The sequence below is a fragment of the Phalacrocorax aristotelis genome, chromosome 1 (genome assembly GCF_949628215.1).
Source record: "Phalacrocorax aristotelis chromosome 1, bGulAri2.1, whole genome shotgun sequence".
Classification (NCBI taxonomy): domain Eukaryota; kingdom Metazoa; phylum Chordata; class Aves; order Suliformes; family Phalacrocoracidae; genus Phalacrocorax; species Phalacrocorax aristotelis.
In genome coordinates, this window is record NC_134276.1 from 589,532 (window position 1) to 606,364 (window position 16,833).

At 49.3% G+C, this 16,833-nt stretch overlaps 1 protein-coding gene and 1 pseudogene across 1 annotated transcript; one reads left to right on the forward strand and one right to left on the reverse strand.

The window, feature by feature from the left end:
• Positions 1–1,070: 1,070 nt before the first annotated feature.
• Positions 1,071–3,117, forward strand: LOC142052006 (olfactory receptor 51Q1-like; annotated as a pseudogene).
• Positions 3,118–11,159: 8,042 nt separating this feature from the next.
• LOC142059729 (olfactory receptor 51E2-like) lies at positions 11,160–14,385 on the reverse strand. Its single transcript, XM_075098759.1, has one exon. It carries the CDS (start codon positions 13,842–13,844, stop codon positions 12,738–12,740), a length of 1,107 nt encoding a protein of 368 aa, XP_074954860.1. The 5' UTR covers positions 13,845–14,385; the 3' UTR covers positions 11,160–12,737.
• Positions 14,386–16,833: the final 2,448 nt, after the last annotated feature.

Consider the following 16,833-nt stretch of genomic DNA (forward strand, 5'->3'; position numbering starts at 1 on the left):
CCATGGCACAGCGCCCAGCGGGGCTGTGGAAATTCAAGCTTTTTCTGTGTGCAGACACATTGCGTACGTGTCTCGACAAGGACAAAGATAAAAGGGGGGTGGGAGGGGCAGGCGAGGAATATTCCTTCGTCAGCCTCACTGTGGAGCAATCAAGGTGAACAGCTTCTTGAAGGGGCACTCCGGGGGCAGGACACCCAGCCTCTGGGGCAGCCCCATGGGTGGAGGACGGGACTTTTCCCAGTTTAACGAATCTTTACGCAAGGCAGAACAGTCGATGATGCACAGAGTGAACAAAGCAATCTATTTTTGTGGGACTTCCAAGGCACATTTACAGGTGATGACGATGAGGTGCATGTTCAAGTCTGTACACCGAGATTCAAATACTTAAATCTGTATTTTCATGTTGAAGATAATTAGAGCACCCTGGAAAGCTGTCTGCTAATTTAACTTATCAAGCTAATTATTTAGCTGGTGAAGTAAAGAGTGGAAGCACAGATGTCTGGAGCTTTGTCTGAGAAGTGGGGCAGTTGGAAATAGACTAATTCAGTTTTTCATGGCACACTAATGAGTTTAGCCACATGCCCTCCAATTAAACAGTGCCATATTTCCTGTTTACATAGACAGACGGAGCATGAATTTCTTGAGTGCTGAGGGCTGGAAAAGTTTAACTTCTTCCACATCAGCCATTGCAGTCCCTGAAAAGAGCAGCCGACAAGCCAGGAAAATAATTAGCGCAGGTTAGAGGAACATTCTATAATGTTTATTTTTTTACTTACAACCCCAAAAGGTACCGTCCCTGTATTCAGAGCTTAAGCCCTTTAAGCATAGCTTCTCTTTTATGATTTGTATTTCACATAGCACTTTATTTCCTGGAGGTATCCGCGGGCTGTGGATTGGAAGCCCTTGGCTGACAGTTCTGTAGAAGAAATGAGAGCTGGGTTTGTGTACACGTTGCTTAATTCTACCCATAACTGTTAGCTGTAATAACACCATTCCTGCTAAGAATTATAGTTGCTGTGTATATTCCTGACCACATATCAACTGGAATACCTGTCACTGTGAGGAGCGTGATGGGCTATCGGTAAGAGCTACAGTAGTGGCAACAACAATCAGAATAGTAAATCACCTCTGAAATGAAGGGAAACAATAGTGTTCTAAATTTGCCAATGCCTTACCAAATTTAGACTTGCAGGAGTGACCGTGTCCCCTCGGGGGTCGGAGTGGGTGACAGATAAATATTGGTACTTGGGACCCTTGTCAAGGAGTGACATCCCGCAGTGCCGGGTGCTGCACAGCCACAAAACAGGGAGAAAACTGTAGCCTTTTCCCCTTTCCTGTCCACTGAAGGGTAGGTTAAGCGATAGCAAAGGGTGCAGGTGGACGACAGGAGGGCAAGCGAGACAATATCTGCCAAGAGGCAAGCCATGGTCCAAACTCAGTAGCCAGGGAAGGGGCGGTAGTTTGCAGAGCGCCAGACAGAGCATCCTGCACAGGGTGAAAGGCAAAAACCTGAAAATCCAGCAAGAAAGCTGAGGGACCTGTCTGGGCGGGCAGGTACCTGCAGGCAAGGAGAGACACCAGGCTGCGAGCACAGCCTGGGAGGGGAACCAGGCATCTGTCGTCTGCTGCAACAGCCCATGGGCAAGCACAGCGCCGCGCAGAGGAGCAAGAATGGTGAGAGGGACCACTGTCCTCCTGCAATGCCCTGCATGGAAGTGCACGAGGTGAGAGTGTGTGCATCATGGACTGAGAGTGGAGGTGTGAAAAGGCTGGGGACCAAGGGGAAAGGCTGCAAATCCGATGCAGAGAGCTGGAGAGGGACGCACATGGAAGCAGAGACCAGGGCCTGAGTGCCAGGGAAGGATGGTGATGTTGCTTACAGCAACTGAGAGAAGAGTCTGTAGCAATGTTCTGGGAGGGATGTGGCCCCAGTGCAATAAAGCTGTTATTCTTGACTTTACAGGTGAAGAGCCTGGGGAAAGTAAAGCAGGATAAAGAACTGAACCAGCACTGCAAAGTGCTCGTCTCTGCTCTGGCACATCTTCAAGGAGGAGAAAAGAAATGAGATCTTGACGCAGAGGCACCAGACTGTTTGTTTTCATTGCCCTGCAAAATCTAATCCTGCATTACCTTTCAATTGCTAATGAAAAAGGAGCCTTTAACACAGGCAGGGCGTCAGCATGCAGCAAGCATATCCCCAGGGAGCAGCAGCGTGCCCTGGCTTTCCTGCTGACGGGCATCCCTGGGATGGCTTGCTTCCACCGCTGGGTTTTCTTCCCTTGCTGTCTGATGTATCTCATCACAGTGCTGGGGAATGGCACCATCCTGCTCGTTGTGAGAGTGAATCCAAGGCTCCACCAGCCCACGCACTACTTCCTTTTGATGCTGGCCACCACAGACCTGGGCCTGACCCGGTCCGCCTTGCCCGTGGTGCTGCATGTCTTTTGATTCAGCACCAGAGAGATCAGCTTCCCGGCCTGCTTCGCCCAGATGTTCTGCACCCATGCCTTCTCCTTCATAGAGCCCTGGGTGCTCTGGCCGCGGCCTTTGATCGCTGCATGGCCATCTGCTGCATCTACATGCTGCCGGCTGGGATACTCCTCCATCCTCCTTAGTGCCGGGGTTGCAAAGATTGCACTGGGGATGTTCTGCTGCTCTCTGATGCTGCTTCTGCTCTGCAGGTCCCACTGCACCAAGACACTGTGTCTGGTGTGCACAGATTCCACCCTGAACAGCCTGTGCGGCCTAACCCTGGTGCTGTTCATGACCCTAGACTCAGTGCTCTTCACCTTATCCTACACCATGATCATTAAGGCAGTGGTAGGCATCACCTCCAGAGAGTAGCAGACCAAAGCCCTTGACACTTGCATCTCTCACTTCTGCGCTGTCCTCATCTTCTGCGTCCCCAGGGTTGGCCCGTCCATGATACACCGGTACAGGAAGAATGCTGCACCCTTCAGCCACGTGCTCATGGCCAATGCCTACCTTCTTGTCCCACCTGTGTTGAACTCCATCATCTACAGCATGAAAAACAAGCCCATTCGCAAAGGCCTCCTCAGGTTCCTGTGTCAAAGACTGGCCTGTCCTGGCCATGGCCAGCAGCCCAGGAGGCACTGAGAAGTGGGAAGCTCACCTACAGGAAATACCGATAAAAACTGACAGGTCAGACATAAGCAGGAATTAAGACAGAGAAAAATTGATGGGAAGAGCACCTTGCAAATGATGCTCTACCTGCCAGCAGAATGCTCTTTAAATGCATCAGAAGCCGTGGTCCAGCTAGGAAACAGGCGGACCGCTTGGTGACCAAGGGTGAGGAGCATACTCTGGGGTGATAAGGCCATAGCAGAGAAGCTCAGTGAATCCTGTGTGTTGGATTTCTAGACCTGACACTACTTTTGTACCAAATGGATTAGAGGATCTTGATCAGTTCGAAGTAAATATGGAGGAGGGTTGCATCAAAGAAATATCAGTTAAATATCACTAACTCCCAGGACCAGGCATCGTTCACCTGAGAGCCTGGAAGGAGCTCAGGTGTGAAGCTGCAGATCTGCCGGGCAGGGTGCAGCACCCTATTGCGAACGGTCGTGGTGCTGCAGGGTGGACCATCCCTTCAGCTCCACCTGCAAAAGGGGCTCCATGGGGTTCCTGAGACCTGCTGACTGGTGGGCTTGGTCTCCATGGCTGGTTGGAGAGTAGAGGCTGTGATAAAGAATAAAGTCACTAAGCATATGGGTAAACACATATGAATAAAGGTCTTGCAGAGTCAGGCAGGCTACTGCCAGGAGGAATCCTGCTGCGGTGGTCTGCTGGACTTCTGTGAGAGTGGCTCCAGCCAGAGGGATCCCATGGCCATAATGCACATGGATGCCCAAAGGCCTTTGACTAAATGCTTTTAATGAAATTACTTTGTAGGGGGATTGGAGGAAACCCTCTTCTAGGGGTGGGAGTTTGGTTAAAGTAAGGGTAGGTCATTTTCAGACTGGAGAAAAGTCAGCAGTGGCCTCCCCAAGGCATCTCTGCTAGGACTCATTTTATTCTGCATTGTCATCAGGGACCCGGATGAGGGAGCACGCGGTGAACCCTCAGAGCTTGCAGATGACATTAGGTCAGCCACTTGACTGATAGCAAGTGTCCTCTGTGGTTTTATAAGATTCATAGAACTTTAACGGCAATAAGAATGCCTTCTTGGCTCCACATACAAAGCGTGTTTCCTTTTGCTGTAACAAGCTTCTGAGAGTACCACAGCCCCAACACACAGAGAATAAGCTATTATTTGGATCACAGGTCCCACAGAAGTGGGTCTCAAAGCAAGGAGTCTGAAAAAACTCTTGCTGCATGGTGGTAGGTATATGTAGTTCAGCTGTTGGTAGCTCTCCTGGGCTGCTTGAGATGGGGAAACCCCGCGAAGGTTTGTCAAACCCAGTGCTCAGCCCTGGAACCCTGGGACAGGCTCAGCCTGAGGAAGGCGGCTTCTGTCGTTTGGGTCACATCAGCAAAATCTTATCAGGTGACCTGCAAAGCACCGACAACCGCTCAGTCCCCAGTCTGACTTGGAATGAGTAGGGTACTTGTTATTTTTCTGTAATTTCCCTTGGGTATCCGTATGCCCATTTAGGCTTCAGTAAATACTGGTGTTTCCTAGTTGTTCTCTCAGTAGTGACAGCTTTATGTAAGGGAAAAAAGAAGGCAGGATTTATTTTGGCCCTTCTTAGCCCCTCCTGGGATGATGGATGCTGCAGACCCAGGAGGTGAGGAAGGCCCTGGCCTTCGATGTACAGCCTGGGCACAGCAGGGCTGCAACCAGCATGGCTACCAATGGTTTTAAGTGCATGGCACTGCTTCGCCTATCTGCTTTCTAACCTTAGGCCAAAGCAATCTTATTCAAATAAATGGAAATCAAAGCAGAGGGAGGTATGGGGAGCAGGCAGGATATTCTGGGGCAAAAACCCAACCCCACATATCTGCTTTAGGGTGATCGGAGCCACTCTTCTCTGGGCTCTGTCTTGATCAGAGCTCCTCCCGGGTGTAGGAGCTTAAACACCCGGTGCGCATGGAGGCACCTCATTTCAGGAGCCGCCGGTGGGAGCTGGCTCTCCCGCTGCTGTAACACAGGATGGTGGAGCAGCAGTGCAGCGGCCGAGCTGGACCCGCTCACAGCACCTGGGGCTCTGACCTGAACGCTGGAGGCGCGTAACTCTGCTCTCGTTACGCCCTCGTGGTATCGCGAGCCTGGTGCTGCCGCAGCGATAGTGCACAGGCTCTGGTTCCGTCAGGGCTCTGCACTGAGCCGTTAAGCGGCCGGTCCAGGCAGAGCAGATGAAAACCACCCGAGCTGCTGTGAGTCTGCAGCATCCCAGAGTGGGCTGATTACAGTCCCCGGGAAGGAAAACATGTGGCGACTTTCGGCTCCCGCGGCACGAAGCACAGCTTTTGGATACGCCTTGTTCCTGGTGCGAATGTCACCTGGCTGGAACCAGAGGGCTTTGCCACACGCCCAGGTCCTTAGAGACGTCACGGTCTTAGCAAGTCTGGCTGCAGGTGTCAAAAGCTTGAACAAACAGCCATTGCACATATGCAGGTCTATGCTCTGGGGCGTGCGGATTCACTAGAGGCTGGACGGCTGAGCACCTCTAGGGAACTGGGGATGTTTTGTTTAGTTTAGTGTAGTTTAGTTTTGCCTGGAGAAGAGGGGGCTGAGGGGAGCCCTTCTCGCTCTCTGCAGCTGCCTCAGAGGGGCTGGAGTGAGGGGGGGGCTGGTCTCTGCTCCCAAGTCACCAGTGACAGGACGAGAGGGAACGGCCTCAAGCTGCGTCAGGGGAGGTTTAGGTTGGGTGTGAGGGAAAATGCCTTCCCTGCCAGAGCGATCAGGCCCTGGCACAGGCTGCCCAGAGAGGTGGGGGAGTCACCGTCCCTGGGGGGGTTCAACGACCGCGTAGCCATGGGACTTGGGGACGTGGTTTAGGAGGCCTGGGGGTGTTGGGTTGGGGGTTGGACTTGATGATCCGAGAGGCCTTTTCCAACCTAAATTGCTCCGTGATTCTGTTCTATGATTCTAAGAGAAGGAGGACCATGCAGATAACTAGTCCTGTGCTCTGGCATTGCCAGGTGACTCCCTCACCCGAATATCTGACTGTGGCTTCCAGTGCTTTAGGAATGAGATTCACATATCCCCTCTGTGCGGGTGCTGCAGAGCACATCTCCGCTGGTTGTGAGCTTCATCCTCACTTTAGACCTCTTTTTTTTTCTTTTTTTTTTTTTTAATTCTTTGCAACTGTATTTCTTTCTTACTGTGAATGGATATCAGACTTGGTGATCTTTTCCTTCCCTAAAAATAACCTTGGCAGCAAAGACCTGATACAAGTGCCTTTGCAACAAGTGGTTTCTACATCTTCGAGAGCTGTGCACAGCTGAGAACCCAGATAGCACAGCAATGTTTTGCGGGATCCAGCCAACAAGCATTCACCAGTGTGCTGCCAAAAAGCAGCGTTGTGAACATCTGCTAGTCCAAGAGCAGAAGAGTTTTGGACTTGGATATTCTCATATGTACAAATGCACATGCTGTTTTCCCGTATAAATGAGGTAAACAATAACCAAATCACCCTCTCGCAGGGAGGGGATCTCTGGCAGCTCCCTGTGGTGTACAGGAACCACTTCTGCATGTTGAGAAGAGAAGATTTCAGTCCTACTTATCCACCTTGCTGATCTGTAACACAGACAAGGATTGTCCTTCCTTACAGGTCACTGTCCCCTCACCTGGAGGCAGGTGCCTGCTGTGTAGGACGGATTCCTCCCGGATCAAACTGAATGGGAAGACTGCCCGTCCTGCACACCTGATACTCTCCAGTGTCCAAAGGGTGTCCAGCACAGGAGGCAAGATTAAAGCTGGTCTGAAGTAAACCTTCTTGAAGTATGTGTAGTGGGGATATGAAGTCATTAGTGGCAGCACTATAGCTCTACAGAAGCTTTTAGCAGCTCTGTGCCGCTCGCCAGTGTAAACAGAGGCAACAGTGCTTGCCTCAGTCAAGAAACATCCAACTTCTGGGCAAAAAAAACTGAGCCAGTGCTACAGTATTTGACAACCCTCCCTACAAACACAGTGCTCCAGTGATGTCCATTCTCCCCCCCAAAAAAAAGACTGCAGCTCCCTCAGCCCCTGCACATTGCTCAGCTCATGGTTTTTCCCTAATACCTGGGAAAAAGGATGCCTCGTTCCCTGCAGCACAGATTAGGCCAGTGTTCCTGATCCGATAGGACCCTTCAGAAACCTTCCTGGGGCCAACTGCACTTGTGCCGGAGAGCTGCAGGGAGGGACAATAGCAGCTTCCCCGAAGAGAGCTAGGCTTTTCCTCCCCAAGGGTCCGGTGCCAGCCAAGACAGCTCCAGCTGCAGGCTCCTCTCCTGCATCCAGAGCAAGATTTCACACGATGACCACCCCAGCTCAGCCTAGCGTGGCCACCAGTCACCAGCTGGAGCTGGGCTGTTGGGGCTGTGCTTGAAACCTTAGAGATCCGTAAGGCTTGGGGTCACCTGCACTCTGGGAGATGCCCCGGGGTTTTTCCCATGTGCCTGTAAATATCCTAGGAACTGAAATTCCTGATATTTTTCTTTCTTCACTCCACCTCCTTCCTGCCACCTGCCTCTGTTGCTTCTGCTTTACCTAAAACGTCACTCTTCCACAGAGGACATCGGAACAGGGAACGCAATTCCCAGGCAAAGGCACTGTGAGAGACAGGAGCATGCCTGCAAGCTCCGCTAACTGGGGGCTCTTCAACGCTTGCTGCTGCTGCCCAGGAGGAGTGATGGAATAAAAAACCTTATTGCAGAGCAACAGATAGCTGCCTGAACCGTAAATACTCACCTGCCTCCTGCAGGTTTCCATGCAGGGACACTGCACTGCAGAGACCAGGAGGTATTTATCTGACAGATAAATCCCAGCAGGGAGCTCTGCATTTCCCCTGCTACTTGGCCTGTAATTAGAGAGAGAGAAAGAGACAGTCTTTAACCCCCTCAGTGCTGATGACCTTGTAGACACAGCCGATTTTGCCCAGTCCTGTATCTGTTTTCTTGCAGCATGTTTATCTGGAGGACGCTTAAGAGCCATGCGGCAGATCAAGATTAAGTCACAGGACCGGGTTCGTAATTAAAACAGCAGCAGTATGAATTATGCAGTACTTTCCAAACAACAGCAATCCATCCTTTCTCTGCTACATTTCATCCATAGCTCTAATACAGGCTTAGAGGGGGAAATCAGTAACATCATCCCCGTTACATAGATGGGGAATGGTGAAATAACGACAGGCAGATTTGAGAGCCCTCTGCATGTTTAAGCAACTCTCACTGCTGTGTGGCACACTGGGCCTCCCCGTGCTGTTTTTGTGGAGTTCATGCCATACAGCACCTCTGTGCCAAATCTTTGGCAATGCCAATTTCCATTAAAAAGAAAGTTGTGCAAATAAAACTGCCTTCCCTTATTGGGGAACTGTATCAAACCCCAAAGCAGCCTACTGAGAGGGCATGGGACAGCACGAGTGCCAGAGTGCCCAAAGAGGCTGGTTCCCCAGGTCCAGCCCCAGGAGTACGTGGAGAAAGCAGGGAAGGGCAGGGCAGGGAAGGGCAGGGCAGGACAGGGCGGGGAAGGGCAGGGCAGGGAAGGGCAGGGAAGGGAAGGGCAGAGGAGGGGAGGGCAGGGAAGGGCAGGGAAGGAGAGGAGAGGTGAGGAGAGGAGAGGAGAGGAGAGGAGAAGAGAAGAGAAGAGAAGAGAGGAGAGGAGAGGAGAGGAGAGGAGAGGAGAGGAGAGGAGAGGAGAGGAGAGGAGAGGAGAGGAGAGGAGAGGAGAGGAGAGGAGAGGAGAGGAGAGGAGAGGAGAGGAGAGAAAGAGAAGAGAAGAGAAGAGAAGAGAAGAGAAGAGAAGAGAAGAGAAAGAAGAGAAGAGAAGAGAAGAGAAGAGAAGAGAAGAGAAGAGAAGAGAAGAGAAGAGAAGAGAAGAGAAGAGAAGAGAAGAGAAGAGAAGAGAAGAGAAGAGAAGAGAAGAGAAGAGGAGAAAACACTTGGAGATGCACCAGATCAACAGCTCCTCCAGCCTCATTGCCTCTGTTGCCTTCTCCAGGCTCCTGTGACTCCCAATCCTCTCCCCACAACTCTTTCCCCACAGCTCTTTCCTTGCCTTCCCAGAGCCAGCTGGGCCCCAGCCAAGTCTGTCGGTCCATCCTCACCTCTGGCTCTTGGCCCTGCTCACAGAGGAGACGTGGGTCCAGACACCCCGCACTCTTGTCGGGGGTTTCCTTCTGGTGCAGGGCAGACGTGACCTGGGGCCTCAGCAATGGACAATTCACCTGGAAAGCCATTGTCATAGTCATCAGCATGTTCTGTCTCTTCCCCAGCAAAGCAACACTCCATGACTAAAATTTGGAAAACAAGATGAAGAGCAAGAATCCCACTCAGTTTTCATCTGTACCCAGGAGAAATCCATCATGCTTCCCTGCTGTGAGGCTTTATTAACCGTCTCTCTGAGAAATAGATGGCTAGGAAATATAATACAGCATTTTCAGGATGGCTTATTCATTTTTCTTTATTATTTTTTCTCTTGGCACAAATGGAAAAAAAATAAGGAACATATGGAGAATGAGCAGGAGCCATTTCTCAATGCCATGGCCATCTGAAAAGAGTTTAGGTCCATAGCGTGCCTCTGAAAAATTCATTCACACATCCCAAATCACATTAGACAGGTATAGATTGTTTTCATTTTTATGAAAATATGTTACCCTCCTAAGCTATAATAAAACAGAATATGACTAAAATGATGGGGGGCAAAATTGCCTTTAAGCCTCAGATGACAATTACTTGTAACTCAAACAAAAGTGTTTATTTTGAGATAAAACGTGCTTTAATTTAGCAGAAAATGTTATAACAAGATGTGTTTCATGGAGACTGAAGCTATAAAGCACAGACTACAAAGAGGACACCCATTTTACTCTCAGTGTTAGCTGGCAATTAGAAGAAACTGCATCAAACTCCACCAAATACTGCTGTCGTTTGAAGGCCCTGATGCAAGACAGCATGTGTCTTTGGCAAGAGACCTCTTTTAACACACCTAGAAGGTATGGACAAGGTGCAAGAGCCCCTGAGTGCAGCGCTTGGACCTGTATTCTATCCTCCCTGGTGGAACTCATTGTTCACCGCCTGCTTTCCACATGTTTCTGTTTTTCTCAAACAATTTATTTCTTTTTCACAGCTAACCTCGCTTATATTTCACCAGCATGTATGGGGGCAACAGGAGCACATGCCAAGCCAAGGAAGCTTGCCCAGGGGGGTTTTGCTGCTTCCATCCTTGAAGGTTTTTAGGACCCAACTGGATAAAACCCTGAGCAAACCAGCCTAACACTAAATGAGGCTCCTCCCTATAAATCTTAGGCTGTCAAGCACACTTCCACTTGCGTGGCATGAATCAGTGCAGATTTACATGCTCTGTAATTTTTATTTTTCTCTTTCCTCCTTCTCCAGCAGTTCCTCCTGATATTCACTGTTTTGGGCTCCAGGTTGGCCTTTCTGGAGAGTGATCTGCCATGCTCCCGAAGGATCATCCCACAGCCTACTCAGCACTTGCTAAACCACATCTAGACACCGCATCTGGCTTTGAGCCCCAGTGCAAAAAAGGCATCGGCAAAGCGGAGTGAGTTCAGCTGATGGCTCCCGGGGCGGCTGGGGCTGGAGCCCTGCGCCATGAGGAGAGGCGTCGGAAAAGGGCTTGTTCAGCCTGGAAAGGAAAAGGTATCAAGAAGACCCAATAGCAGAAGAGCAGCCTTCCTCTACCTTCATCAAGTAGATGGAGCCAAGCTCCCCACAATGTGGCACAGCAGGAGAATGAGAGGAAACAAGCATACGTTGAAACAAGAGGCATTCAAACTGGGTATGAAGAGAAGCTTTGTTACAGTAACGAGAATCAAGCACTTTAACAGAGACACAAAGAGGTTGTGCAACATCCATCCTTGGAAGCTTCCAACACTGAACCGGATAAAGCCCTGAGCAACCCTGTCTGACCGAAGAGCTGCCCCTGCTTTGAGCAGGATTAGAGGTGTCCTGGGGTCACTTTCAACCTGAATTACCCTGTGCTTCTGTGGTACTTATCTACTGAACCCTACCAGTGTTCAAGAGCACCTGGGCCACCTGATGGAGGATAGATTAGCCTTCTTAATCGTACCTGGGGCTGCTCTAGTGATCTGTGCAAGGCTTTGTGCACAACTCCCTTGTGTAGGGCAGGCCAGTGTGTTCAAGTTAGAGCTCGCACCCCCCTGGCACCTCTCCCTGGAGGAATCCCCGGGGCTGTTGCAGGGGGAACAGCAAACACGTCCCTGTGCATGGCAATGCAATCACCTCAGGGAGGAAGGCCACAATTAATGATAACCAGCAAGGTAAGAGTTTAAACTGAGAGGGAAAAGAAGAGATTGATTTTTCCTTTCTATTTATAAAGAAACATATTTATTTTAAAACAGACAAAGAACATTAGGCAAAAAACCAGGAGTGAACGCTCTTCAAACCTGCATGTTTCTTTGTAAAATCCTACTGTACAACATCCTTTCCCAGGATCTTTAACCTTTTTCCAAAATATGAAGTGGAGTCTCCATCCTTAGAGATATTCAAAAATCTGTCTGGACACAGCCCTAGGCAACTGGCTCTAGCTGGCCCTGCTTGAGCAGGGGGGGTTGGACAAGGTGGCCTTCAGAGGTGCCTCCAACCTCGGCCATTCTGTGGTTCTGTGATGAATGCAGTTTGCTTTCAGACCTTCATTGGGCCTAAGACTTGTCGGCTTTCATTGTACTAGAAGAGTTTTGCTGTAGTGTCCCACTGGTAGAGTCATGAGAATAAATTAAGGAAAGGCTGTCACATGCTCTGTTTCATGGGGAGTACCTAGGAAGTGTAAAAAAAGCTTGAAAGTTGAAGACCTTGAACTTAATTTATAACTTCTTCAAATACCAAGCACGTGTGAATTCAAAGGTATGAAACACCTTTGACTTGGAAATAGCATTTACTTCAGCTTGGAAGTATCACTAACATTTATAACTTGCTTTTTTTTTTTCTTGAGATGTTGTCATTTTATTGAATATAATTATTAATTGAAATAATTTTTATGATTGCTACCAATAACTCTGAGTCTGAAACTTTTCCAGAGCATTTGCTACAAGGAGGCTGAGCTGTCTTGACTGAACATCAGAACGCGGCCACAGAGGTGGAGGGCTTCTTCTGAAGTGCATTTCTGCATCTATAATGTCACTTGCTGTAATTATTTTACTTAGAGATTGTTGCTACAGCCAAAGTTTCTGGCAAAACTTTTGCTACAATGGTTTTGGAAAGTGACCATGCCACAAGCAGAAACGCTGAGTTAACTAAATCATTCAAAAACCACCGTAGCATTCACTCAGTTCTGCCATTGTTACGGGTGAGGTGGGAACAAAGAAGTGCAATGTCAAGGCACCTTTATCAGTTTACTGAGCCACTTTTCCTTCCCCTTGGCTACCTGCTGGGTCAGGGTTGGGTTTAGATCATGGAAGTAGCTTCTCTCCAAGTTTGGTGAGGGTAAACACTCTTGGGAGGCGTTTACAATTGCTATTTACTTTTTGCCTTGCGGTAGCACCTCAGAGTCTCCTGCCATGTGCTAGGTGCCGTACAGGGGACAGCCCTGTACCAAAGTGTGAAACAAGATGAGCTGGTCTGAGGATACGGGAGACAGCAGCCTAGACAGGTCACTGGAAAGTTCTGTTGTTGTATATGTTAATTAATTTCAGGATCCTCCCCTGTATCTGTCTGGTCCTCACCCCATAGATGATGGGGTTGAGCACAGCAGGCACCAGGATGTAGATGTTCCCCATGGTGATGTGGACCAGTGGAGCCAGGCCCTTCCCAAATCTGTGCACCACGGACAGCCCGATCAGGGGCACGTAGAAGGCCAGGACCACACAGATGTGGGCAATGCAGGTGCTGAACACCTTGAGCCTCTCCTTCCACGATGCCAGCCGCAAGACAGCCTTGAGGATGAGGATGTAGGAGAGGCAGATGAGGATGGCGTCCAGCCCCATGACCAGCAGGATGGCGGTGAGGCCGTACACCATGCTGGGGGTGGTGTTGGCGCAGGCCAGGTTCATCACGTCCTGGTGCAGGCAGAAGGAGTGTGACAGCACCCGTGAGCTGCAGAAGGGAAGGGGCAGGAGGAGCAAAGGCAAAGGCAGGAAGAAGAGAACTCCCCTGGCCAAGGCCACCAGCCCTATTTTCACTGTCGCAGTGTTGGTGAGGATGGCAGCGTGTCTCAGCGGGTGGCAGATGGCCACATACCGGTCCACGGCCATGGCCAGGAGGACAGTGGACTCGATGGCTGAGAGGGTGTGGATGAGGAACATCTGGACAAGGCAAGCGCCGAAGCTGATCTCCCTGGTGTTGAACCAGTAGAAGGAGAGAATGCGTGGCACCGTGGACGTGGACAAGGCCAGGTCGATGGCAGCCAGCATGCAGAGGAAGAAGTACATGGGAGCATGCAGGCTGGGCTCCGTCTTCACAATGAGCAGCACCGCGCAGTTGCCTGCGACCGCCAGGACGTACATGGAGCACAGCAGGATCGCCATCCAGAAATGGGCAGCCTCCAGCCCCGGGATGCTGGCCAGGACGAAGGAGGACGGGCTGAGGTCAGAGCTGTTGGGGAAGGGCATAGCACGTGGGGTGAAGAGCAGGCATGCTATGCCATGGCACGTCCCCTGCTGCAAGGGAAAGAGAAACAGGAGCTTTGTAAAGCCTTTCCCATGACCGGGAATCCCACGGGGCTGTGCCTGTGAAATGCAAGGGAATCTCGCAGTTGCCATATGGATACAGAGAGCTCCTCTTTTATTTCTTTAGCCCATTATGGTTATATATGATAACACGCAGCCACAAAACGGTGGTGTTTGAATTTGAATAGGAATTGCTTGAATTCTCTTAAAGGCAGAACACTGTAAAATCAACATTTTAAATTGTAAACCCAACAGCTGACTTTTTAACTTTTATCTTTAAAGGGCAAAATTTTAAAAAGAAAAAAAAAAAGAGAGAAAACAGATTTTTAGTGCTTCCTGTTAAAATTCAGTTCTGCTAATTTTTTCCATATGCACTGTGCTGTCCTGTCAGAAATGTTCTCTGTGAAACTGGCTGTGCTGCCTGCCACGGTCCACCGCTCCCAAGTACTGCAGACACGCACAGTGAGACATGCATATTTATTTGTTTGCACACACAAATAGGATTTTAATCCTTTCTGTCTGAAAACACATATGGAAATATGAGGACGTCTGTAGAGAAAAAAATTCTGATTATTCACCTTATTCTGTATCTGTAAACTTTCCAGGAGTGCGGTGATCCAAGGAGAATGGCCAGGAAGATATGCAAAAGTCTTTGCTTTAGGTGCCTTTCTATTTAGGGATCAGATTTTTTAAAAATGTTGGGATTTAAAAAGCTTTGGGATGGAGCGCCAAAGGCTGATGCAACGGCTGCTTCAGAGCCCCGGTGCTGCTCAGCCCAGCCTGGCATGGGAGGGCTTGGGTCGGGGGTGCAGACCCTGCCTGACTCACAGCCCCGAGCCCCTACCGACGAGAAGGGGATTAGCTGGGCCCCCTGGGCAGCGTGGGACTTCATCCCTCCACCCCGATGGATCAGGCAGCAGGTCAGCAGCTGGCTGTACCCGCACTGGAATAAACCCACCGTCTCCCCTGCCCTGTATGGACAGCACGAGGTCAAGCACAAAACTGCTACCCGCAACGTTTCTGAGCTTTCTGATTAATTCTTCCACGCCCTAGCCATGTAAAACAAGGATGCAAAATGTTTTTATGGCAATTTCTGCAGGCTATTAATCCAGCTATTTTAAAAAATAACATTTGGTTGTGAAAACGTTGTGTTTTTTTTACTGCACATCTGTGGCAAAGCCCTTATCCTAAAATAGCAATGATTTATTTCCCTAATGTGGGGTTTTTCCATCTTGAATCTATAACAAACAAGACTCATACTTAGCTTTTTATACACAACCTACAAACAGCGTAGGTGGGCTGTTACTGTCAAGTTGCCTAGAAGCTATTCTAGTGATGAAGTTTTCAGCAAACCTCTTACATTAGGTGGAAGCTGAATGAACAGCTTGCTGAATTGCCAGCAAGTACCTGAGCCAACTTACCTGCCAGCCTCTGAATTACAGCACGAGTCTCATTGCAAAATATCTGCCATCCTATTCATTTCTTTTGAGATAATGTGACTGAGAGAGACAGACACACAAAGTAAATAATCCCATGATGGTTCGGCTCATCTTTAGTTTTTCGGCATCCGAAATTCACCAACATTTTCAGAAGTGACTAATGATTTTGGATTGCTAGTGGGATGAAGACAAGGTGGTGTAAGCACCTAGCTTTCTGTAGAGATGAAAACTAGATCTGTGTCTTTAAAAACACCAGTAAATGCAGATTTATTTTCTGAGGGTGATCCCCCCACCAGCAAGCCCCATAACTGCATTTAACAGCATAGCTGGACTGTAGCAAGAGGTAGTAAAAAAGGACAGTAAAACCACCCAAGCCAGAGGACTGCTAGCAGCCATCACAGCAGCTGAGCTCAGTAAATGCTCATAAACATTGACCAGGCTTGTCCCATGGAGCCAAAACTAGTCTGGGACCCACTTCCCAGAATGGAGCAGGCAACGGGACAGTCTTCACGGTCTGAATCCGTCTCTCCACTGCTCCCTTCTGCAGTGTGGCAGTGAGAAGGGAATATATATATATACACACCCCCTCAAAAGCGCTCTGAGCCATTTTGAATATGTAGCCATTTTTCCACATCATCTCACCGTAAAAAAAAAGTACACATGAAGCCAAACTATTACTTCAGAGGGAAAAGACAAAAGAAAAATTAAAAAAGAAAACATCACTCAAATACAAAGCATTTCTGAAACAAAATAAAAATTCATCTGAACTGATGTTTTGATCAAATGCATTTTGGGTTTGTTGGGTTTTTTTTCTAGCTGTCTGTCATGATTTGTAAACAGAAAAGCTGTACCTGCTTGTAGCTCTGCTGCTATGTTGTAAATAAGCCCAGGTCCTGGCTAAGTCAGTCGCTGTGGGCACGCACTGCCTGTATTTGGAGTCATACAAGCTGTGCCTGTACTAAATTGAGCTGGAGCCTCATTCCACCATCATCCACAGTGTTAACCCGTTCCTTGCCTCCAGGGACATCTCTGGCTGCTGCCGGGTAGCCCTGCCCCAGGCTGTGCCCAGGCACGAATGAGGGGGTGGCACCAGCTGGGGAATAATGTCCACTGGCATCTCGAGTAAAGCCATCCTGGTTAGGAAAGGAAGAAAGGTTAGACGTGGATGTGGCCAAGAAGCACCAGGTGTCTCCAGGACAGAGAACTGTCCTTATCCCTCTTTTCATTCTAGTGTGGATGAAGCCACAGAGTGCAGCAGGGACTGCAGTGTGGCTCCACATGAATGAGGGTAACGGGGGTTTCCTAGAGCAGGGGAGATGCACAGAACAGGGCTCAGAGAGGGATCGGGATGGGAGGAGCTGGCCGTGGGAACCAAATGGAGGTGGCAGGAGTGGCCTTCCTTCTATTCTCCTTCTCCTTCTCCTTCTCTTCTCCCTCTTTTCCTTCTCCTCCTTCTCCTTCTCTTCTCCTTCTCATTGTCTTCTACTTCTCCTTCTTTCTCCTTCTCTTCTCCTTCTCTTTCTTCTTCTTTTCCTTCTCCTTCTTTCTCCTTCTCCTTCTCCTTATTTTCCTTCTCCTTCTCCTTCTCCTTCTTCTCCTTCTACTTCTCCTTCTCCTTCTCCTCCTTCTCCTCCTTCTCCTTC